General features: G+C 46.6%; 1 protein-coding gene across 1 annotated transcript in view; it reads left to right on the top strand.

The window, feature by feature from the left end:
* LOC138371896 (tripartite motif-containing protein 59-like) overlaps positions 1 to 26191 on the top strand; it is a 102241-nt gene that overhangs the window by 30803 nt on the left and 45247 nt on the right. The window contains exons 2-3 of the mRNA XM_069336944.1: positions 6037 to 6107; positions 9771 to 10472. Of these exons, the coding sequence (XP_069193045.1) occupies positions 6102 to 6107; positions 9771 to 10472 (708 nt within the window). The 5' untranslated portion in view covers positions 6037 to 6101. The remainder of the gene's footprint in view (positions 1 to 6036; positions 6108 to 9770; positions 10473 to 26191) is intronic.

Consider the following 26191-nt stretch of genomic DNA (forward strand, 5'->3'; position numbering starts at 1 on the left):
CCCGCCTATCTGGTAGAACTTGCGGGATAGTACCAGTGGAGTGCAGTGGTGCTATTGGCACTTTTGGGGAACACTGTATTACCATCAGTGGTCTGTGCTTGTTACACGACCTACTTGCGAGCATAAGCCTTCTTGCTGGTTCGTCCGTGGACTTCCAGGGCACACTGGCCTGTTTTCGTATGGCAGTTCCGGCCCGTCCTGGTTGTGGGGGTATGTGGGCCGGTGGACTGCTCCTAGCAGCTGCCTGGTGGGCCATCCTCTGGCCGGTCTGGCCTGACCTTGGGCCGGGCTTCAGGTGTAAAAGAGCTCCCAGTACCTCATCCAGCAGGTATCGAGCGGGGTTTCTCCGCCGTCGGTCGCCTGGTGCAGGTTTCTGGGCCTGCAGGGTTTTGTCGTGTCTCCGTTGGCCCTGTCTGGGGTCTGCCTGCTCCGTTCTCTGCCTTTGCAGAGGGGAGTTGCTATTTACATGTTGCATGTTGCAGTGGTGCCTGTTGCTGCTGCTGCACCTGTGCATTGGTACCGTGTTTCACGGTGGCGTGTCCTTGTTCCTGTGTCCGGTTGTGGAGTGGCACTTTGCTGCCGTTTTGTGCCTGGGGATTGCGTGGGGTTTTTGTCCCTGCCTGATTGTCCACCCCTGGTTGTTCTCCTGGGGTTTTTTGTGCTTCTGCTCTTTCTTCCTGCCTCCTCTGCAGCAGGGATGTTCTGCGTGTGTTCTTAGGCATTGGTCAGCCTGTGTCCTGTGATGTGCTTCTTTGTCTCGGTCTATTGCAGTTGTTCGTGCCCCTTGGTTCGGGTCCTGTTCGGGCGGCGACCCTTCCACCTTCTTTGGTTTTCCTAGCTTGCCCTGCCGGTTGTTTTTTTTTTTTGGGGGGGGGGGGTTCTTGCGATGTCTCGCGTCGGACCCGTCGTTTCTGAACTCCTGGCGGGCTTGCATGCTTTGGGGAGTTTTTCTGTTCGGCAGACGTTCCATCTCCTTGTGTCGCCTGGGTTTCGGTGGTCGCGCCCGAGATCTTCTCGCGGCTCTGCCTTTTTCCTGGGCTCGGGGGGGGGGGCCTTGTCGGGGCTGCTTATGTTCTGCCTCGTGGTCTCGCCTCCGGTTGGTGGTCGGGTGGCTTCGTGGTAGGTGTCCCACCTGCGTGCTTCTCTTGGCGGCAGTATGGGGTATTTTGGCGGTCCTTCCTTTTCCTGTCCCTTCTTAGGTGGTTACTCTTGTTAGCTTGGTTTACTCGGCTTGGTTTTCTAGTGGGGGTTGGGGGCCGTCGTCTTGCCACATGCTGTCGCCTCTTTTCGTGCGGCGCAGGCGGAGCCGCTTCAGCTTGCTTTTGGTCTTGGTGTTGCTTCTGCACCGTTAGTCAGCTGTCTTGTGCATCGTTTCACCTCCGGCCTGTTCGTGCGCCGCTTGCACCATCCTGGTCTCTGGTCAGCGTGCTCTGTCTTCTCCTCGGTTGGTAGTGCCCCTTCGGTTCCGGTGTGTTTTTTCGTCGGCTCTTTCCTTTGGGCCTTTGCCTCTGGGGGTCGGTTCGCTGAGTTTTCTTGCTCCTTCGGTTTTAGCGTTTTGGTTGTTTGATGGCAGCAGTCTCCATCTTTTCTGGCGCGGGGTGGGGCTGCTGCATTCTGGAGGGGTCCAGGGTTTGTTGGTGCTTCGTTGGTCGGGCCGGGGGTGTGTCGTTTTTGTGTTCAGTGGCGGCCCTCCACTGTTGTTTGCGTGCCACGGTGTTTGGGTCCGGAGCGCGTTTTGCGTTGATCCGGTTCTGTTCTTCCCGGTTCGCGGGTGATGGTGTCCCGGGTGGTCAGCCGTGTTCTTGCGGCTAAGCTGCCTGTGTTCTTCCCTCATGCCTGTGGCGTTCATGGCTTCGCTGCTCTCGCTGCCGTCTGGGCGACGTGGCCCTTGCAGTCTTTCGGGCATGGATTTTTGGTGTTCGTGCAGGGGCCTTGCTGCTCTTGGTTCTCGTGTTGTTCCCGGGATTTTCGGGGCTGTGGCGCCTTGGGTTGGCGTTTGCTGCCGGTTGTGTCGCCTCCTTTGGGGGTGCGTGGTGTCCGCCTCCCGGTTTTGTCCCTTTGACCTTCCTCTGTGGGTAGTTAGCTCCGGGAGCCGACGGGGCTCCCCCCAGAAAACCAGCGTTGAATGTAATGAAACGCCATTTTCTGGGTGAGACCCGGAGGCTCCCCGGCAACCCTCCCTCCCTCCGGTCGGCGTTTTTCGCGTGTTTTGACATCCAGCCTCAGAACTGATGGGTGGATAGCCGGCGTGGGAGGTCTGGGGCTCCCTCTTCCCCCTCCCGGGGAGGGGGGAGCTGCGCAGACAGCGGCGCGGTGACGTATGACGTCATACTAGTTTCCTTGTTTTCTGTTGAAGAGTTCTATCCACTAGTTCGGCTTAGGTAGCAATTTTCACCAGAATAGGGGTTTGTTTTGGAATGCTTACCTTTCTGGATGCTTGACCCGGTCGATGGCAGACATAGAATGCTTCCAACCACACGGGGGTTTCTATAGGCCATTGCTCCCCTTGCCTCTCTGAGGGGGCCAGGTTCTGGCTCGTGGTCCCCAGTAGGCCCTAGAACTCCATACACATGACTGATGCCAAAGTCTGACATTAGCATATCAGCCGGTAAAGCTCCGGGGAGCCTCCGGGTCTCACCCAGAAAATGGCGTTTCATTACATTCAACGCTGGTTTTTTTAGTTCATTATTAACAACATTATTTAGTGTATGTGGGTTAGGGTTGGGGTAGATGAGGGTAGTATCATCAGCAAACAAAATAGGTTTCAGAATGTTAGAGACATTAGGCAGATCATTGATGTATATAAGAAATAGAAGATTTCCCAAGATGCTGCCCTGTGGCACTCCAATGGTTATTGGTAGAGTGGGAGAGGTTATATTATTGATGGCTACACATTAGTGTCTATTACTAAGATAGGATTGGATATAGTCCAGTGCATGGCCTCGGATTCCATAATGATGGAGTTTACATAAGAGGTAATCGTGATTAACAGTATCAAAGGCCTTTCTCAGGTCAATGAAGAGTCCAATCGGAAACTCATTTTTGTCAAGGGCTGAGTAAATTACATCAAGGAGACTAATAATTGCATCGTTGGTACTCTTTTGGGAGCGGAAGCCAAACTGACAGGGGCTAAGAATGTCAAATTTTCGAGATAGGAGTAGAGCTGTTTGTAGATAATTTTTTCAAATATTTTTGATAGTATGGGTAGGTTCGATATTGGTCTATAGTTGTTTATGTCTGCCGGATTACCTCCTTTATGAACTGGCGTTACTCTTGCTTTTTTAAGGATATCAGGGAAGGTATGACACTCAAGGGATTTGTTGAACAGCAGAGCTATAGGTGGCGCAAGGGCATGGGAGGCGCTCTTGTATACAATGGATGGGATTTCACTGATGTTCCCAGCTTTGGTTTTTAGTGAGTGTATGATGGACACAACATCTGTCGGACTGACTGGTGAAAGGAGAAGAGAGTTTGGATAGCTGCCTGAGAGATATGTGTTGATATGTCTGAGTCTGTGGGATTTTACTTGCAAGGTTAGCACAAATCGATGAAAAGAAGCTATTAAATTCATTCGCCATTTTTAGGTCAGATGATGGTGTAAGGCCATCCTTAGAGAGTGTTATCTGGTTGTGGGAGTGTTGTTTAGTTCCTAGGATATTAGAGATGGTATTCCATGTGCTTTTCATGTTGCCTTTTGCTTCTTTGAATCTAGTCTCATAATATGAAAGTTTAGCTTTTCTTATGATACTGGTAAGCACTGATGAGTACACATGACACATTGTCATTTACAGGTCAATGCAATGGCCACAGCTTTATCTGGGTGAGTTTTTTCAACAAAACTTTGCAGTTCTTCCCATACACATTTTTGCACATTTTCCAAATGAGGAAGGGACATTCTCTACTGCCTCTACTTACAACTATTTTCTTAGGTTTAACCTTACCACTGACTTTTTTGGGACCCATGGCGTGATATATAATAATCAGTTTTATGTTCAAAAAGCAAAAAATCACCACAAAAACGGAATTTCTTATAGGCGTGATCATCACTAATCGGGCAGCTCTAGTAAACTGAGGCAGATCAGCCCACGTGACCGGGAACCATGCGCTCGGTCGACCCAAACGTGTACCAAGAAATATCGTTAGTCGATGACACTATCATAAGTCGAGTCGCATTTTTCGATCAAATTTACATTGTAACTCGAAATTATCGTAAGTCGGGGTGCCACTGTATTTTTTTGCCCAGCCCCCATTTACAGCCCAGGCTGTAGCAGCTTAAGGGTTAATGCACATGGTTTGTATTACGTAGGCTGTTAGAGAGGGAGGGGAGGCAGCCGAGAACCCATCCATACCCCTTCCCCATTCAACCCGTTCTCACAAATTTAATAAGTCAATATTGACTTATTAAATACAGTATGTGCATAGGTGACATACTTAACATAATAATTTACCTTGAAAAGCTTCATAGAAAACACCGACCTTACCTAACCTACTTAGTACGTTAAGATAAGCATCTTATTGCTTCGTAATTACAATTATTACCTAACCTATACCTATAATAGGTTAAGTAACAATTGTAATTACGAAGCTATAAGATGCTTATTTTAACATACTAAGTAGGTTAGGTAAGGTCGGTGTTTTCTATGAAGCTTTTCAAGGGAAACTATTATGTTTAGTATGTCACCTATGCACGCAACTAATAAGTCAATATTGACTTATTAAATTTCCGAGAACGGGTTGCCCCATTCCTCCCAACCCTCCTTACTCCTGCCCACCCTCCTTACTCCTGCCCACCCTCCTTACTCCTGCCCACCCTCCTTACTCCTGCCCACCCTCCTTACTCCTACCCACCCTCCTTACTCCTACCCACCCTCCTTACTCCTGCCCACCCTCCTTTCTCCTGCCCACCCTCCTTACTCTTGCTCACCTTCCTTACTCCTGCCCATCCTTCTTACTCCTGCCCACCCTCCTTACTCCTGCCCACCCTCCTTACTCCTGCCCACCTTCCTTACTCCTGCCCACCCTCCTTACTCCTGCCCACCCTCCTTACTCCTGCCCACCCTCCTTACTGCTGCCCACCCTCCTTACTCCTGCCTACCCTCCTTACTCCTGCCCATCCTTCTTACTCCTGCCCACCCTCCTTACTCTTGCTCACCTTCCTTACTCCTGCCCATCCTTCTTACTCCTGCCCACCCTCCTTACTCCTGCCCACCCTCCTTACTCCTGCCCACCCTCCTTACTCCTGCCCTCCATCCTTACTCCTGCCCACCCTCCTTACTCCTGCCCACCCTCCTTACTCCTGCCCACCCTCCTTACTCCTGCCCACCCTCCTTACTCCTTTCCACCCTCCTTACTCCTTTCCACCCTCCTTACTCCTGCCCACCCTCCTTACTCCTGCCACCTTCCTTACTCCTGCCCACCCTCCTTACTCCTGCCCACCCTCCTTACTCCTGCCCACCTTCCTTACTCCTGCCCACCCTCCTTACTCCTGCCCACCCTCCTTACTCCTGCCCACCCTCCTTACTCCTGCCCACCATCCTTACTCCTGCCCACCCTCCTTACTCCTGCCCTCCATCCTTACTCCTGCCCACCCTCCTTACTCCTACCCACCCTCCTGACTCCTGCCCACCCTCCTTACTCCTGCCACCTTCCTTACTCCTGCCCACCCTCCTGACTCCTGCCCACCCGCCTTACTCCTGCCACCTTCCTTACTCCTGCCCACCCTCCTTACCCCTACCCACCCTCCTTACTCCTGCCCACCCTCCTTACTCCTGCCCCACCCTCCTTACTCCTGCCCACCCTCCTTACTCCTGCCCACCCTCCTTATTCCTGCCCACCCTCCTTACTCCTGCCCACCCTCCTTACTCCTGCCCACCCTCCTTATTCCTGCCTGCCCTCCTTACTCGTGCCCACCCTCTCTCCTTACTTTTGCTCAAATCACAATACCTAAAAAAAATTAATTTATCTAAACATTTACTATGTTTTGGTGGAACAATTTAGTCATAGAAACCTTAAATTTGTTTTATTTTGCCCTAATAGGTAATACTGCTTCCAGTCTCTGCTCGGCTACCCAGGACGATAGCAAACACAACTCTTGCCCATTAATGATGGTAAGGACAATTTTATTCTTACTGTACTATCAGTGTGTGTGTGCTTTTATCACGTTGATGTCAATAACCAGTGATGACAAGTGTATTAATCATGATATTGTCATTATCTAGTGATAGTGAGTGTATTAATCTTGGTGTTGTCATTTACCAGTGATGGCAAGTATATTAATCATATTGTCAATACCCAGTGATGGTGAGTGTATTAATCATATTGTCATTACCCAGTGATGTTGAGTGTATTAATCATGGTATTATTAACTAGTTATGTTGAGTGTATTAACCCTCTGAAATGCATTACACCTAATTTCGCTCGATCAGGGGGTGTGCATAACACCTTAACCACTGCACTGCACCAAACGACAAATGCTCTTCGCCAATTACTGCGCCAACCGACAGTTTTTTTTTCATACACGGTCAAAACGTGCTCGCGGTCGGTTGGATACGAAATGGACTCTTGGGACCTTCAGTGAGAGGCAGCCATCTTTGAAAAAAAATCCCAGAATGTCCTAGGGCTGCTGGCTAGGTTAGTACTGAGTGAGCAACCATGGGTGGCGCACGCGCCTATGGCTCCCAAACACCTGTCCAACGCGGTGTTGAAAGATCGCTCTCTGTCGGTGAAATTCAGATCTTATTGCATGAAGAACTTAAGGGTCATGAAATTGATGAAGCTAGGCACAATAAGGACCTAACATAAAGGTAGGATGCAAATGATACAGCACCTATTAGGACTTTACAGCGAGTGTATCCTGTTGTAGCTGTGAGCGCCACCCTTGCCCACCTATGCCATCTCCAATTTATATAGATGTTACATAAATGAATCATTGTCTGGGTTCAGTGATGATGCATCTGATACAAGTAGCATAGATGAACAGTGTTAGCGACTTCCATAGTGGTGTTTTCAGTAGATATTTTCAAGAATAGCAGAATCTTTTCCAGAATGGCTAAATCTCTTCCAGATTGACTGACACTCTCCGAGGATGACTGAATCTTTTTTAGATTGACTGACACTCTCCAAAAATGACTGAATCTTCGAGTCAGGGACCTTACAAAGCGATCTTTTCAAGACTACCTTACAAATTGATCTTATAATCTTTTCAAGACAATCTTACGCTTTACAAGCTTGGCTACATACCACCTACAAGTACTAAAGCCAAGGGTGTATGTGAGTGCGTTATTTGCAAGCACACAGAACGAAAAAACAGCGAAAATCTATCTGCACCTGGTGCAACGAGAGCAAAGTTGCGCTTTGTTCCATGGACTACTTCATTGATTATTACTCACTTCTGAAGTACTGATTGTGTAATACAGTGTGTTACTGAGTAAATAGTGTGTGAAACTGTACATATTTTAATTTTAATGAATTTTTAACAAGTAATATTGCAACAATAAACATTGTGGACTCATTACTGACACACGTATCACAGTTCCATGGAACATTATGAACGTTCTATTGTGTACATATTGTAAAAAACACAAATATGCATCATATACAATAAAAAAACAAATAAAACTGCATTGGAAATGCATTGAACAAATAATTGAAAATATATTTGTGGCAACTCGTGGTGCTTGAATGGCCTGCGCAACTGCCTCTGGAAGTTTCATGTATGGGCGACCAGCCATGATGACGTCACAGCGCACCTTGTCCACGTCCCCACAGCCAAAGTAAGTGGAATTTTGTATTTATTTTTACATAGACATGTTCAGGGAAGAGAATTTATCATTTTACAAACAAAAAGGATTTTTTTGGGAACACTTGATTTCATGCGCACAGGGCAAATGTCAAAATTAACTTGGCGCATCACAGTGGTTAAGGCACTTGTAGGTATATTGTAGGATTCAAAACTTGGGGTACAAGATGGATTCCTGAGGTGTTTGCCGGCTTGAAAATAATTCCCAGCTTTCCCTGCGGTGGTGGCAGGCTCATATTCAAGGTAGCAACCATTTCGTATGCATCCATATCGAGCTCCCAGTCCCTAGTTGGCCATGTTTTTGAGAAAACACTCTCTGATGTTGGAATACAAGGCATATTGTTTGAAGATGAGCATGCCAGTGATTTTGATAACTCAAATCTGGAAAAAGACCTAACACAGGTGTCTCATACTAGTGATACTGATATTGAAGTGAACGCTGTGGAGAGTGTGTACAGTACACAGCTCTCACAGCCCTGCCATGCCGGCCTAGGTCATCACCATCAGTGGAACAATGCAAATGAATTTTTGTATGTTCCATTGAACTTTAGTGCCAAATACAATTCGTTCGGACCATCCGGGAATTCGTTAGAGTGGGGTTTGTTAAAGTGAGGATGCACTGTAATTGAATCACTAATATGCTCACAATACTTTTTGAGTATAGCGGTGGGTCACACATTTTATTATATAAATATATCACACTACACACTATTGAATAATATTACTCAAAAAAAAAAAAAATCAGAGACATTGAAATAATTAAGTAATAATATCTTTGTGGCAACTCCCGCCTGAAAACTCTGGTGGAGCTGACCGCCTCCGATGATTATTCTGTCAACGCCTCACTTTTGCCAGACTTCCTCGACCTATTGCGGCCAAAATATGGCACAAAATAATTTCTATTTTAACCATATCAGGGAACACAAATGAACACTTTTATAAGACATGTTGCAGGCTAAAATCGCAAGAGCAGCCCAGGGGTTAACAAACACTAACTAATAATATCAGGGGGTTTCGCGGCCTGATGAACGTATCGACATCATAAAACCAAAACATGCCGAGTCCCTGATGAAGGTAATGCCGTCATCAATTAATACATTTTTCATAATTCCATTTATTGTCTGAATATTATGGGACTGGTTTTAAATGTTCCCCCTTTATATTGTAAACAATTTGATAGCAAAATGAATGACATAGCATGAAAATTGAGGTTAGAAAGCTGAAAAGAGTACAGTTCATCGTCACTCTAACAATCCTCGCTCTATTGAATTCTCAGAAGATCTGAACAAATTGAATTTGGTACTACATGTTCAGTGGAAGATACAAACGTTTGATTAAGCGAGGATTGTTCGTCCAAGTGGTCACCGAGACCGAGTGTCGGAGGTGGCTGTCATCAACTATGATTCGCCAAAGTGTAAACAATTATACAGTATTTTATTATGCTTACCCATTGTTTCTAGGGAGAAAAGGTTGAAGGATGATAAAATGGTGTCAAGGGTCAACAATTCTGTAACGTAATTGTGTGTTGCCATAGTAAGTGTAAAATAATCCAGAGTTATTCAATAAAACCCATGTGTTACGATGTAACCCACAGTGTACTTATTGTCCAACTTAGACTAAGAATACTTGATCCTTCCCCCATTATCACATACGATACATACATTTTCTTCCATTATTCCTAATAAAGAAAGGACAGGTTTTGTTAGTCTGTACTCTCAGGTATGGCTTACAAACAGCCCTGTTGCTGCAATATGTTACCAAAATATATTATCCCATACTCAGGGATATGTTTATAAAAAATATTGGCCTTGCTGTGAATGTGTTAATCTGTCAGTAATATTAACCCTGCTCTAGAATAGATAATGCAAAGAATGTATATAAATATTATGTAATTTGTATTAGTGAATAAAGTACTGTAATATTAGTTTTTGTTGTAAATACATCTAGCATAACCAAATATTCTTTTCCACAGGATAACAAGCCAGAGGAATGTTCAGTGTGTTTTAACGATTATGACGACAATCAACTACGACCTCGTACACTGCTGTGTGGCCACACATTCTGCTCCCAGTGTATTGACAATGCTGTCAAGAATGGTCAGCTGACCTGCCCCAGCTGCCGTGCCGAGTACGCTGCCACAGCAGCTACTCAGTTCCCAATTAACTATGCTGTGGAGGCTTTAGTTAGGAAACTCAAAAATATCCAGCTAACAATTGAGGAAGTAGTGCCAGCAAAACCTTATGAAGGTCCCGCCAGAGGCATCAGTAAGACGTTACGTTCCCTGGTGCAGGAGCAGAAGATCATCATCAGCAGCCTCATTATTAGCTGTGAAGAGGTACTGTCCCAGCTGGGGGAGTACCAGGGGCAGCTGGGGGACTGGAAGACTCAGCACCTCCAGCTCCAGGACAGACTCTATGCTCTGGTAGAGCAGAACAAGTCAGCAATGAAGCTCTTGGAACTGGAGGATACCAGTGTGGTGGATATGACAACACAAGGAGAGGAAGGGAAGACTCAGCTGCAGGCCATGTTGGGGAGCCTCGACACAGTCAACACCCCACAGGAGGTTGGCACAACCATAGACACAGCTGATGAGTGCAAGATAAAGGTAGAAGATTGGCTCCAGAAGTGCCAGGAACTCTTCCCAGATGTCAAGACTGTCCACACTTCAGTGAAGGTACGTTGCTGAAGGTCACATTGTTCTCACCCAACTGAGTGTAGTTTTGCCTCAATATAAACACTTTTGACATGGAGACACATCAAGATGAGAGTAGACTTTATATATAGGAAACATTTTTATTAATAAAGTCAACTGTCATCTTGGTGTTTCTCTACACTGTGGTCAGTGTTCACTACACCCATGTCAACTGTCATCTAGGTGTTTCTCTACACTGTGGTCAGTGTTCACTACAACTATGTCAACTGTCATCTTGGGGTTTCTCTACACTGTGGTCAGTGTTCACTACACCCATGTCAACTGTCATCTAGGTGTTTCTCTACACTGTGGTCAGTGTTCACTACAACTATGTCAACTGTCATCTTGGTGTTTCTCTACACTGTGGTTAACACTCATTGTTCACTACAACCATGTCAACTGTCATCTTGGTGTTCCTCTACACTGTGGTCAGTGTAGAGAAACAACATTACTTATATTGTGAAATTATTTTACTCGGGGCCTGATGCTTCATTATAGTCCAGTCACTTTACTCAGAGCCTAATGCTTCATTATAGTCTAGGATGCTTCATTATGTGGATCTAGGAACTAGTAATAAAGTGAGTGAATACCATTGCAAGGCAGAAATTAGGCAGAAAATTCCTTGTAAGAATACAAGCAAAGAATAAATCAGTGTTATAAATCGAGTAACTGGAAACTGGTGGCATCATCCTGGGACAACAAGGGGTCAACTGTACCGCACCGGGGACCAGCTTCACTACCCTACCTAAGTGTTGGAAATTTCCAACACTAATACAATACTATTGTATTACAATAAATTAGTATTAAAATATACTAACTACTGTAGTTACTAAAACTTACTAACCATAATGTTCACATGAACTAACTATTATATCTGCATGTGGATACTGGAATTCTTACGAAACCAAGCACCAGTATTGCATCAGAATATACCTAGTTAAACACATTTATATCCAGTGTGTTAGAGAATTGAATGTGATTCTCTAAAATCATCAGTATTCCGTGTGATAATTATTTATGGATAACATAACTCCCAAATAACTCTAAATCGAGAGTTTTAGTTACAATCGTTATCAAGTAATAATTTTACCGTCTCGCATGAATGCCATGGAGAAAACTAAAATCTTCTCCATTTCTTGTTTACTACCATAAGATGAGAAAGTAATAATATTTAACTCCCTAGAATTACAATCCAGTCTTTATTAAAGTATTTCAACCACAATTGCGCGAAATAATATTATTCGTGATAAATAATTTCTGTGGCGAATGCGGGACGTGGGTTGGAGAGGAGGGAGAAGCCATTGTGGATCGAGACGCCATTGTGTGTGGCGCGGAAGTCTCGTGTTGCGGAATTGAGCAACAAGGTCGTGGCGTCAGAGTCTGAGACACGTGACGTTGAGATTATCAGCAAGAATTACCCTGGTACTCAACACAGAATGAGTTATTATTGTTCTACGTGATCTGCAGTGACCGGCCAACCAATAACGCGTCGATATTCAAGCCAAGCTATCAACCACGTGTACGACATTGCGGGAGTTTGAGCTTGAGACACGGTATCGGCAAGCTTCAACATAATTTGTACCCTTAGAAAAGTATATAATTCCCTTTTGATGCATCATTAGAGATTGTATATGTCGGGGCAGCTTGTCGTTATATAGAGCGACCATAGCAAATCCAACGTTAGTACCATATCAAATTTATTTTCCATTTTCATGAATATAGAGATTTAAGTAGCCTAGTTCAATGCTACGTAATATCCCTTAAATTACAGCTCGCATGTGAGGAGTCAACGAGCTGTTACCTAACTTCGTGTTATTCACCTCCAAGTGTTTCTACGAGGAATTCCGGAGATCACAAGGATGAGGCGTGAATGATGTCATTGAAATCGTCTTAAAGCTAAGACTTTTTTGTACTCATTTATTTACTCTAAAATTCATTATTTATACATCATTTATCTGATCGGATACTCGTCATGTACATTGGAGATAATTTGTGTTTATTTGAATGATTAATTTCTGATGCTAATGATCTTTATAATTACTGGTGATAATCTTCTATAGATTTCTTTAATTTGGTCATAAGATTAGTTATTACACAATGAACTGGTGCACGAACCACACTAGTTCCTAGACGTATATGAAGTTCTAGCAATACCCCCCCCCAATGTAGGTGTTTGAGGCTTTGATTTAAATTAATTAACTATACAGCCCATTAATTATTTAAGTGATTATGCTTCATAATATTTATCCATAGACACTGGTTCTTGTGTTCATAATGATCACTTTTTATTAGTTTCCCTCTTTTCTTAAAAGTGGGTGGTCCTTCGTAATTGTTTTCATTAATTTAATAATTGAATAAATTGAGTCAAGTCCCAGATATCCCACACAAAGTACCTGCCATAAAGTTTGAACAAAATTGCATACATAATATTTCAAATATACAGTATATAATATAATATTATAAATATATACAAATAATTTTATAAAGAGTAAAATTACTTACATCAACAAGTTATCCATACAGTGAAGCACAAATACAATACATCAGACAATGGAGATGTGTGGCGAGTGTTCGGAAGTATTGGGAAGACGTACTGTAGGCGTCAAGTGTTGCATCTGTAACGTAAGATTTCACCTGGGCTGTGCAGAATTATCTCCAGGGTACACAAACAGGCAAGGAATTTACTGGGTTTGCAAAGATAACAGTTTAATGTGGGAGAACATTATTAAACTGATGAAAAACATTCCTGAGTCACAGAGATTATCATTCACAGAAAAGCTACCAGTGATATATGCGGACTGGGAAAAGACAACATTGGATAACGACCAAAACTCAGGAACAGATAGTTTAGAGAACCGCAGCAGTAGTGTGGAGGAAGAGGGTATTGTGGTACAAAATAACAGCAATGTTGCAGAGCCAGGTAATATAGACAATGAGAGCAACAGTGAGACAGAGTGCATGTATGAAGGAATTGGGACGAAAGACGGAGATGGCTCCAATAAAGAGGTAGACAAGACAGGCACAGGTATAAATACCTTGAAAAACGCAAAAACTGAAAATATTTGCAAATTCTATGCTCAAGGAATATGCAAATAGGGAAAAGTAGGAGCAAAATGCAATTTTCTGCATCCTTGAAAATGCAGGAACATGTTGGCAAGGGGTACATGCTGTTTTGGAACAGGGTGTAGATACTTCCACCCTAAATTATGTCAATTTTCAATTAACCCCTTAACTGCGTTGCCTCCAAATATGACACCCCCGCAGTGTGCAGGAAATAAATTCTCTGGAAAAAATTCTTTTTTCTTTTTAAAGTGTTAGAAACCCTTCCCTCAGTATGGGTATGTAGAAAAAAAATTGAAATTGTACTTTGGCTGCTATGGGGTCCATAAGTTGGGGCGTGATGTCATCATTCCCTGTTCGCCCGTGACGTATGCTCCTGGGGCCAGTAGGGCGCTCGGGGCGGGGCGTGCGAGTTGCCGTGAATATGTTTTCGTTCATTTTTTTTGCACAGTTCCAAATACATTTTATTTGTTTTTACGTGCTAATCCTATGTATAGTGAACACGTACACTATATTATGGCAGTAAAACATCCGTACTGTCCAAAGACACTGTGTTACGTGCATGACACTTGTGTACACATATGCAGCACATATTTACTATGTATCATCCTAATTTATGTATATATACAATCTATTTACACACAATACACTGTCACACACTATATACATTCACCATCAACACACTCAAACACCTCGAGTGAGAGCAGCCACACCCAGCCAGTCTCCCTCACTCCAACATCTTACTCGCCAACATTGCTCCTCCCACCATACTGTTATAGTTCTATTTACACATGTTCTATATACCTATCTACATGTTTTATTTACCAGAACTATGCAAGTAAGCCGGTATTGTGTCCAAACAGTACAGTGGCCACCATACACTGCATGAAAAATCACACAGCCGATAGCTGACGACCTACAATTACGTCACCTCCCTCACCAAAATAGCTCCTCTCAACATTCTCCTGTTGCTGTTCTTACACTATATACACACACTATATATACCCATGTACATATGTGTTGCCCATAGCGAACCACTAAGCTAGTATGGTGAGCAAAACAAAGAGTTGCAGCCACACACACACAATGAGGCTACCTCAATTCTCGCCCTCCCTCCCTCACCAAAATTCCTCCTTCCACAATACTACGCACAACGCTAATTATAACCACAATCCTGCTATTATCACAATCCTGGTCACTAATTCCTGTAAATGAATAATTGACCACACGTTTATTTTGAAAAGGAACCTTAGAAATCATTTGAAGATTCCTAGATGGACGAAATAATGCTGTGGTGCTGTGGCTAGCGCTGTGAACATCGTGAACAGCATTGAATCACTGATATTTGAACATTGTACCCAGTCATTATCACACTCAGGCTCTTCTATAACACTATCAAGGCTAAATAATACAAGTTATATATATATTTTGACCTTATTAGGCGATGTTGTGGTCACACGCTGAACAGCAGTGCTGTGCGCTCATGCTGCGAGCGCCAGACTTGGTTGCTCACACACTACTGAGGCTCCCACACCTGGGAATGTGGACCACGATTTTTTTTAAAGATGGTGTCTGTTTACAATAGCCCTGAGGAAGCTGATGTGAACCCCATGTAGCCGCGGGAGTTTTGAATGGAACGTGAAAAATACAAATACCCGGAGGCGTGTAGCGCAAACCAGACGTGAGCCTGCAGGCGCGTTGCGCAGTTTAAGGGTTAAGGACAATAAATGCTACAATCTTCAGGGTCCGGAATTCCACGTGAGAGGTACGCAGCGTTATAGACGGGAAGATCAATATGACACTACTGATTTTTTTTGGAGGAAGGCAGAAAAAGAGTAGAAAATATAAAAAAGAGAAACAGTCAGATGGAACCACTACAGGATTACAGAGGGGAAGGGAGATACCCACAAGACTGGAATACAAATTGTCAACAAGCACACAGGTACTACACCACACAACACCCGTCCTACTACCAAGACTGGACGAACCACTTCCAAAACAACTCACCCTGGACCTGGGTAGAGTGGGGGAAGAACTACCAAAGCCCACCAGAAGTGACACGCATTGTGGGAAATCATTCATATTTGCAGACATACAAGGCTTGAAACCAAAATCAAGAAATAAAGTTAAGTTCATAAATGGCCTCCTAATAGAATCGAACTCAATATATGGTGCATTTACAGAAACCCACACAAAAGACCACATGGATAGTGAAATCTGGATTCTGAATTATAATCTATATAGATGTGACAGAGTAATTAGGTCAAGTGGAGGAGTAGTTCTGTATATTAAAGAGGAGCTGGCATGCACAGAGCTCCTGAACTCGTCCAATGAGGTGGTAGAGGTACTTGGAATCAAAGGAGAAAATATAAATTTACTTATTATTTTAATATTCAAACCGCCAGATGCAACAGTTGAGGAATTCACTGAACACATCCACAAAATAGAGAATATCCTTGATAACCTAGCAAACCCAGTACCAGATATTATCTTCCTTGGAGACTTCAATCTACCCAGTTTAAAATGGAGAATAGCAAACAATAACATCATAGCAGGAAGTCAACCTGGAAATAACCAACTACAGGTCAGAGAACTACTGAGATTCTGTGACAAATTCTCACTCAGCAGATTACAGAACCAACTAGGAACGAACACACACTGGACCTAATATTCTAGAACAAAGAGGAGCTAATCAGAGACATTACTGTCTCAGACACTACGTACTCGGATCACAAGCTCATTGAAGTGCAAACTAACATTAATAACGGCACGAGGCCCAAGAGAAACAACAAGCGAGAAGGGTTATTCAATATATTCAGTTTTAATAATAAAAGGATAAACTGGGAGAAAATAAACAGGGAACTTACAAACATTCAATGGGAAAATATTCTAAGAAATAAAAATCGTACACAAGGAATAGAAAAACTTCCTTCTGAAGCATATGAAGTCTGTCTGAAACATGTTCCTTTGAGGAAAGCCAGAAAGAGGTCCAATGTAGAAAGAGAATGCAGACGACATTACAAAAGAAGGAAGAAATTAACGGAAATGCTTAAGCAGACACGTCTCTCCATACAAAGAAGAAATAATTTAAACAGGGAGATTGAAGAAATTGAACAGAGACTGAAACATTCCTATCAGACTGAAGAAAGGCAACTAGAATAGAAAGCAATTCAAGAAATAAAGAAAACCCAAAATATTTCTTCACATATGCTAAATCAAAAGCGAAAACCACTGCCAGTATTGGACCTATTCGTATTAGTGAAGATTCATACACTGAGGATGACAAAGAAATAAGTGAAATCCTAAAAAAAGCAGTATGAGGACATGTTTAGCACTCCAATACACAGCATGAAAGTGGAAGATTCGGACAATTTCTTTATGAATGATAGCCAAACACCTGTAAATATAACTGATATCAACACGAGCATAGCAGATTTTGAAAAAGAAATTGACAGTATGCCTATGCATTCAGCCCCGGGTCCAGGCTCATGGAATTCAATATTTATAAAGAAATGCAAAGTGCCAGTAGCACAGGCACTCGGTATAGTGTGGAGGAAGAGCTTGGACACAGGGGACATACCAGATGCTCTTAAAGCAGCAGACATAGCCCCTCTACACAAGGGAGGGAGCAAAGCATTGGCAAAGAATTATAGACCAGTTGCACTAACATCGCACATCATAAAAGTATTTGAGAGAGTGATCAGGAGTCAGGTCACTAGATTCATGGAAACCAATGACCTCCACAATCCAGGCCAACATGGATTTAGAGCAGGAAGATCATGCCTCTCACAGCTACTTGACCACTATGACAAAATCACTGAGGCATTAGAAGAAAAACATAATGCAGATGTCGAATCATCTGATATGACATCTGCATTATTGCAAAGATTTTGCAAAGGCATTCGACAAATGTGACCCTGGAGTGATTGCACACAAAATGAGGTCAATGGGTATAACTGGTAAAGTAGGATGCTGGATACTCAATTTCCTGTCAAACAGAACACAGAGAGTAACAGTCAATCAAGTAAAATCGAGTCCGAGCGCAGTTAAAAGCTCTGCACCTCAAGGTACAGTCCTTGCACCACTGCTGTTCCTTATTCTCATATCAGATATAGACAAAAATACAAGTCACAGCTTCGTGTCATCCTTTGCAGATGATACAAAAATCAGCATGAAAATTATCTCTGCTGAAGACATTGATAAACTACAAACAGATATTAACAAAGTTTTCGATTGGGCAGCAGAAAATAACATGATTTTAACGGTGATAAATTCCAGGTATTCAGATACTGCAAAAATGAGGATCTGAAACATAATACAGGGTACAAAACACAATCGAATCTGCCCATAGTAGAAAAACAGCATGTCAAGGATTTGGGAATAATGATGTCCGATGACCTAACATTTAGGAATCATTACCAAGAAAGTATTGCGTCAGCCAGAAAAATGATAGGATGGATTACGAGAACCTTCAAGTCCAGAGATCCCATCACAATGGTTGTACTCTTCAAATCACTTGTGTAGTCCCGTCTTGAGTACTGCTGTCAGGGTTCACCCCCTTCCAACCTGTGGATTGGGGTCGTCCCACAGGTCTTAGCCCCTCAGTACCGGGTGCCACTGCTCGCTCTTGGGCTCCCCAGTCAACTAAGGGCTGGCCTTATACACCCCTAGCGAGTGGGGAGGTTCAAGCTTCCTATAACTCACCCAAACCTGCCCGTCCTGACACTGGGACATTTTCTCTTGCTTTATCTGGTCTGTTCTGAGGTCGCCAGCTGGGTGTTCATACTCGTGTCCCAGCAACACATCAGTGGTCTCATTAATTATCTTGGCTAAGGATGCAATATCATGTGCAGTGCAAGGTGTCATAAATGGTCTCATAAATATATATATATATAGGCATAGAGAATGAAGGCTCACTTAAACTCATCAGTTAGTTTAAAAGTTTACTGAAGAAAAAGCAAATATACACATATAAATGGCATAAAGAAATGTCTATGTTTGGAATCATCCACTGGCAACAACACTCTTCGTGGCACAGCTTCTGGCAACACAGTCAGCTGACTGGGTCCACCCGTCAGGTGGCGGGCACAAACCTCGCGCCTCTGGCAACACTGATCAGCTGATACCTCCAACTGTCAGAACGTCGTGACTTTCCCACGCCTCTAGCGATGCGATCAGCTGGGCGTTTCAGAGTTCGTTGTTGGCTCCTTGCACACCAGCTACCAATTCCAGGATTACTAACATCACCGCATTAATATATTTATGATCCACCACCATCAAGCCTACATGAGCTCTAGGCTCCCAGCCTAATATTCTGTCACTTAGACAATAAAATGATGAGTAGAAATGTTCACAACATATAAAATACCCTAGCTTGCCTAGATCAAAAAGGGGTGAAGGGAGGGACAATTATCTACCTTATTTCACTCCAACCACGAAGCTGACTCGTCCTCTGTTGGGGGATGTTGAGGCTCCTGGTCCTGGCTTTTGGTCTCCTGATGAACAGTTCCCACACACCCAGGTTCCTCCGTCGTCCTCGTGATAACGCGTCTTCGCCGTACTGACTCCCAACAGGTACTGCCTTCCTCCTCCTCCTCCTCTTGTACGGGGTGCTGGAGACAGGTACCTCCGTCATTGTCCTCCATTCTCACTGGCACTGCCAACACCTCGCAGTCCAGCACAGCTTCCCCTCGCCTCACTGCCAGTAGATTTGGCCTGGCCGTAGCTTTTCGCTTGATGTGGAATACGTGGTCCACTTGGCGTCCCAGACGTCACCAGCCCGACGTTCCCTCTGCTGCAGACTCTTGATAGAACTCTCGGCTCTCAAATCCGGCCCGTCCTTGCTTCTGGGCACTCCACGGAAGTTGGATGGCTTCTCAGACTGTCTGCAGAATTGAAGCGAAGCTTAAATCTACTGGTAAGGGCTTTCTAGATCCTGAGCTCAACTGAGCGCGTCCTCCCTCTATGACGGCTCGTGACGTACTCCTCCCGCCCAGGCGCCAGCCGCCCCGAGAGCCCTCCGCCTCGTGACGTCACACCGCCCGAGGGCTCTCGTCATTGGTCACTTCCGGCACGTGACCTCACCTGGCCAGGTGAGGTCATGTGCAGGTGCCGGGAGTGTCACGATGTCTTGGCGGGAAACAGGATGGCTCGGCACCGTCTCGTGCCCCAAAAGGTGTAAGCCCCCTGCATTATCAAACTTAGCTGGCCATTTTACAGCCAGCTTAATCATGCTCCACGCTTTCCCACACATGAAAATGTTCCCTGAACATCAGAGAATACTTAGGCTACGGAGATATGACTCTTCTAAGCTGGGAAGGAAGAAATATAGGGGTGGACACCGTCACACTGCTCAGTACTCACTTCCCCCTTCAGAGCAGGAGAGATTGCTGAAATAGAGGGAATACAGAGAACATATACGGCACGCATAGACGAGATAAAGCACCTAAATTATTGGGATCATCTCAAAGCTCTCCAAATGTTCTCGGTAGAAAGGAGACGAGAGAGATACCAAATAATATACACATGGAAAATACTGGAGGGACAGGTCCCAAATCTGCACAGTAAAATAACAACGTACTGGAGTGAACGACATGGAAGAAAATGCAGAATAGAACCAGTGAAGAGCAGAAGTGCCATGGACACAATCAGAGAACACTGTATGAACATCAGAGGTCCACGGTTGTTCAACGTCCTACCAGCAAGCATCAGAAATATTGCCGGAACAACCATGGACATCTTCAAGAGGAAACTAGATTGTTTTCTTCAAGGAGTGCCGGACCAACCCGGCTGTGGTGGGTATGTGGGCCTGAGGGCCGCTCCAAGCAACAGCCTGGTGGACCAAGCTCTCACAAGTCAAGTCTGGCCTCGGGCCGGGCTTGGGGAGTAGAAGAACTCCCAGGACCCCATCAAGCAGGTAGTCCAGTTACTTTACTTTTCTTTTTCTTCTTCTTCTTCTTCTTCTTGATAGTAGGTGCAATTTGCAAGAGGGGTTTGTCCTCTTGATGACTGCACCAGTTCAGATGTTGGGAGACGCGTTTATGTTGAGGATAATAAGTTTCAAAGGTGCCTGTTGCGTTATGGTGTAGATACAGGAGCGGCGACTACAACAGAGGTGAATGTTAGAGGGAGATTTGCCGCACCGTAGGGCGGAATGTTGTATTAATGGCATCAGCTGATCTTTGGTGTTACGACAAGGCATTTGTTTTCTGTGTTTAGCTGTTTGTGGCGCCAAGTATATATGTGGCACGGGTCAAATGTGACCAAATTTGTAAGTTGACTGGAGATATTTAGCCAGTGCTTTGACTATTTGATATTTTTCCTGTAACTTTACTCAGAGCCTGATGCTTCATTAGAGTCCAGGTTCCACTATTAATGTTTGTGTTGGTAATGACAGGTGCAGGAGACCATCAGGGAGGCCCTGGAGATGATGACCACAGAGACAGGTGCCACAGCTGACCCCGTACACCTGGGAGACTCAGCCTCCACCATTAATGTTTGTGTTGGTAATGACAGGTGCAGGAGACCATCAGGGAGGCCCTGGAGATGACCACAGAGACAGGTGCCACAGCTGACCCCGTACACCTGGGAGACTCGGCCTCCACCATTAATGTTTGTGTTGGTAATTACAGGTGCAGGAGACCATCAGGGAGGCCCTGGAGATGACCACCACAGAGACAGGTGCCACAGCTGACCCCGTACACCTGGGAGACTCAGCCTCCAGCATCATGAATAAAGTTCAGGAAATCACTGGAGAGATCCACCAGAAGCAACTAACAGTAAGTTTTTTATTTTCTCTCATAGGTCATATCACAAGATATTGAGTTGGGTTTTGAGGAGAGGAAGCCTGTTCTTAGGTTTATCGGGGTTCCCCAAGGTCAACTACTGACTTTCCTTAACATACAATCTACAATAGTTGACTAATTCCTGGATAGATATTTACTGGTAGGTGAACAGAGGCAATAGGTGAAAGGCAACAGAAAACAGTAAACATGTTAACCATTTCTGGCCTGCATGGTGATTGAACCCGGGATCCTGGCACCCCTCACAGAGGCGCAGAGAGCGGGTGACACTCCACCAACCTACCAAGAAAGTATACCTGGTTGATACCTGGTTGTTGGGGTTCTGGGAGTTCTTCTATTCCCCAAGCCCGGCCCGAGGCCAGGCTCTTGAGAGACCTGTCAGAGTTTGGTCCACTAGGCTGTTGCTTGGAGCGGCCCGCAGAGAGGGGCTGGAGCTACAGATCCAGCACAAACCCCCTGCCAGTAGAAGGGGGCTGCGGCTACAGGACCAGCACCAGTCCCCCTGCCAGTAGAGGGGGCTGGAGCTACAGGCCCAGCACCAACCCCCTGCCAGTAGATGGGGGCTGGAGCTACAGGTCCAGCACCAACCCCCTGCCAGTTGAGCGGGGCTGGAGCTACAGGTCCAGCACCAACCCCCTGCCAGCAGAGGGGGGGGGGGGGCTGGAGCTGCAGGTCCGGCACCAACCCCCTGCCAGTCGAGAGGGGCTGAAGCTACAGGACCAGCACCAACCCCCTGCCAGTAGAGGGGCGATAGGAGCTACAGGTTCAGCACCAACCCCTGCCAGTAGAGGGGGGCTGGAGCTACAGGTCCAGCACGAACCCCCTGCCAGTAGAGGGGGGCTGGAGCTACAGGTCCAGCACAAACCTCTTGCCAGTAGAGGTGGGCTGGAGCTACAGGTCCAGAACCAATCCATCTGCCAGTAGAGGGGGGCTGGAGTTACAGGTCCAGCACCAACCCCCTGCCAGTAGAGGGGGGCTGGAGCTACAGGTCCAGTACCAACCCCCTGCCAGTAGAGGTGGGCTGGAGCTACAGGTCCAGTACCAGCCTCCTGCCTGTAGAGGGGGGGAGGTGCTAGAGCTACAGGTCCAGCACCATTCCCCTGCAAGCAGAGGGGGGGGGGCTGGAGCTACAGGTCCAGCACCAACCCTCCCCCCCCCCTGTCAGCAGAGGGGGGCTGAAGCTACAGGTCCAGCACCAACCCCCCCCCCTGTCAGTAGAGGGGGGCTGAAGCTACAGGTCCAGCACCAACCCCCCGCCAGTAGAGGTGGGCTGGAGCTACAGATCCAGCACCAAGCCCCTGCCAGTAGAAGGGGGCTGGAGCTACAGGTCCAGTACCAGCCTCCTGCCTGTAGAGGGGGGGAGGTGCTAGAGCTACAGGTCCAGCACCATTCCCCTGCAAGCAGAGGGGGGGGGCTGGAGCTACAGGTCCAGCACCAAACCCTGCCAGTAGAGGGGGCTGGAGCTACAGGTCCAGCACAAACCCCCTGCCAGTAGAGGGGGGCTGGAGCTACAAGTCCAGCACCAACCCCCTGCCAGTAGAGGGGGGCTGGAGCTACAGGTCCAGCACAAACCTCTTGCCAGTAGAGGGGGGCTGGAGCTACAGGTCCAGCACCAACCCCCTGCCAGTAGAGGGGGGCTGGAGCTACAGGTCCAGCACCAACCCCCTGCCAGTAGAGGGCGGCTGGAGCTACAGGTCCAGCACCAACCCCCCAGCCAGTAGAGGGGGGCTGGAGCTACAGGTCCAGCACCAACCTCCCTGCCAGTAGAGGGGGGCTGGAGCTACAGGTCCAGCACCAACCTCCTTGCCAGTAGAGGGGGGCTGGAGCTACAGGTCCAGTACCAGCCTCCTGCCAGTAGAAGGGGTGGTCTGGAGCTACAGGTCCAGCACCAACCCCCTGCCAGTAGAGGGGGGCTGGAGCTACAGGTCCAGCACCAACCCCCTGCCAGTAGAGGGGGGCTGGAGCTACAGGTCCAGCACCAACCTCCCTGCCAGTAGAGGGGGGCTGGAGCTACAGGTCCAGCACCAACCTCCTTGCCAGTAGAGGGGGGCTGGAGCTACAGGTCCAGTACCAGCCTCCTGCCAGTAGAAGGGGTGGTCTGGAGCTACAGGTCCAGCACCAACCCCCTGCCAGTAGAGGGGGGCTGGAGCTACAGGTCCAGCACCAACCCCCTGCCAGTAGAGGGGGGCTGGAGCTACAGGTCCAGCACCAACCCCCCAGCCAGTAGAGGGGGGCTGGAGCTACAGGTCCAGCACAAACCTCTTGCCAGTAGAGGGGGGCTGGAGCTACAGGTCCAGCACCAACCCCCTGCCAGTAGAGGGGGCTGGAGCTACAGGTCCAGCACCAACCCCCTGCCAGTAGAGGGGGGCTGGAGCTACAGGTCCAGCACCAACCCCCTGCCAGTAGAGGGGGGCTGGAGCTACAGGTCCAGCACCAACCTCCCTGCCAGTAGAGGGGGGCTGGAGCTACAGGTCCAGCACCAACCTCCCTGCCAGTAGAGGGGGGCTGGAGCTACAGGTACAGTACCAGCCTCCTGCCAGTAGAAGGGGTGGTCTGGAGCTACAGGTCCAGTACCAGCCTCCTGCCAGCAGAGGGGGGGCTGGAGCTACAGGTCCAGAACCAACCCCCTGTCAGTAGAGAGGGACTGGAGCTACAGGTCCAGCACCAACCTCCCTGCCAGTAGAGTTGGGCTGGAGCTACAGGTCGAGCACCAACCCCCTACCAGTAGTGTGGGGGGGTGGGGGCTGGAGCTAGAGGTCCAGAACCAACCCACTGCCTGTAGAGGGGGCTGGAGCTTCAAGTTCAGCACCAACCCCTTGCCAGTAGAAGGGGCTGAAACTACAGGTCCAGCACCAACCCCCTGCCAGTAGAGGGGGAGGGGCTGGAGCTACAGGTCCAGCACCAACCCCCTGCCAGTAGAGGGGGGGCTGGAGCTTCACGCCCAGCAAAAAACCCCTGCCAGTAGAGGTGGGCTGGAGCTTCACACCCAGCAAAAACCCCTTGCCAGTAGAAGGGGCTGGAGCTACAGGTCCAGCACCAACCCTGTGCCAGTAGAGGTGGGCTGAAGCTTCACGCCCAGCAAAAAGCCCCTGATAGTAGAGGGGGGCTGAAGCTACAGGTCCAGCACCAACCTCCTGCCAGTAGAGGGGGGCTGGAGCTACAGATCCAGCACCAACCCCCTGCTAGTAGACGGGGGCAGGATCTACAGCACCAACCCCCTGCCTGTGGGACATTTGGGGCTTGACTCTAATTATTTAAATATTAATATAGTAAATCAATTACGAAGGACCACCCGCTTTTATAGGAAAGAGGGAAACTGAGAAAATATGATCATTAGAAAATTCTAGATGCACCAGTAACTATGGATAAAATACTAGAGAATATGATAATTGAAATAATTAATGGGCTGTATAATTAAATGAATCAAAGCCTCAAACACCTACATTGGGGGGATTATTACTGGAACTCAGTACGTCCAGGAAGTAGTGTGGTTCGTTCACCAGTCCAATGTATAATAATCTAATCCTATGAATGTTTATAAAATTATTACCGTTATCATTAATGAGAACATAGATTATGAACATGAATAATAATAATCACAATAAACACATGTTAATCCAATGAACAGAGTTCTGCATGTAAAGGAGTACAGATAATAATCAAGGAATACAAAAGAATCTTAGCTTAATGACGATTCCCTAGAAGTTAGTTACGACTCATCTTCTGATTCCCCTGGACTCGTCATGGAACACTGGGAGTTGATTATCATGGGAAATGACAGCTCGGAGAATTCTTCACACACGCTGTAAATCAAATTGGTTTCAGTAGTAACAAATTAAACTACTAGAAATCTATGTTCATGAAAACGAGATTAAACATCAGAAAAATAATAACCTGTAGTTTTTTATTGTCGCACGTCATCACGACAAGCTACCCAGCTATAAACCTACCCCCTATTAGATGCTGTTACGAACCCGGATCCAGCGTCCGAGCAAGGAGCAGTAACGACTACGCCATCTGTGGGTCAGCTCCCGGAACCCCCGCCAAACGGACGACGACACCTAGTGAGGACAGCGTGTACTGGCCTCGAGGACCAGTTTCCAGTCTGGTTCAGAGCTCAACACCGCCGCTCCTGACCTCTGGTGAGGTGGTGCTCCGACGACAGCGCCATCTATGGACTGGATACGTCAGGTGTTTGCGCCCGAGCCCGTAAGTGAGATGTATTAGTGTCCCGGTTATTGATGACGTGTCTGTTTACAGAGTCGACCTGGGACCACTGTGTTGAAGGTTGAGTCAGTCTACCCGAGGCAGCCAGTCTCCATACTGTGAAGTTTGCTGCAGCTGTTGTGACGTCGTCCCCCCGGAAGAACACTGTGGTGTGTTAGCCTGCCATTGGAGTGGCAGTGAAAGGATTTACCCGGGACCGACTGTTGGAGACGATCATCCACTGGGGTATTGAGGACAGGAGGGTGATTGGTGATATCACACGAGACTCCTGTCTAGGGCGTACCCCTTATTATCGTTCGTGGAGTGGCCGTACCAGCCTTGGTGGCTCAGTACCTGCCAGCAGACCAGCTGGACGTGTGGTTGACGGCCTCCACGACGGTGCCCCCAGTGGACCTGCGTTTTGGCTGACCTGTGGCCCGGGTAGGCTCGGCATTCTCAGAGGACACGTCGTGAGGCCACGAAGAAGGCACCGAGAGTTATGGCACCAGCGTCTTCAGTAGAAGACATCGATTGAGGATTAATCCCCTTGTTAGTGTTAATACCCCTCCCCCTTGTGCACTTATTAATTTTATATATTTAAACGGTGATGGTGTTAATTATAATATTAAGTTC

Source organism: Procambarus clarkii, chromosome 37 (assembly GCF_040958095.1).
Source record: "Procambarus clarkii isolate CNS0578487 chromosome 37, FALCON_Pclarkii_2.0, whole genome shotgun sequence".
NCBI lineage: Eukaryota > Metazoa > Arthropoda > Malacostraca > Decapoda > Cambaridae > Procambarus > Procambarus clarkii.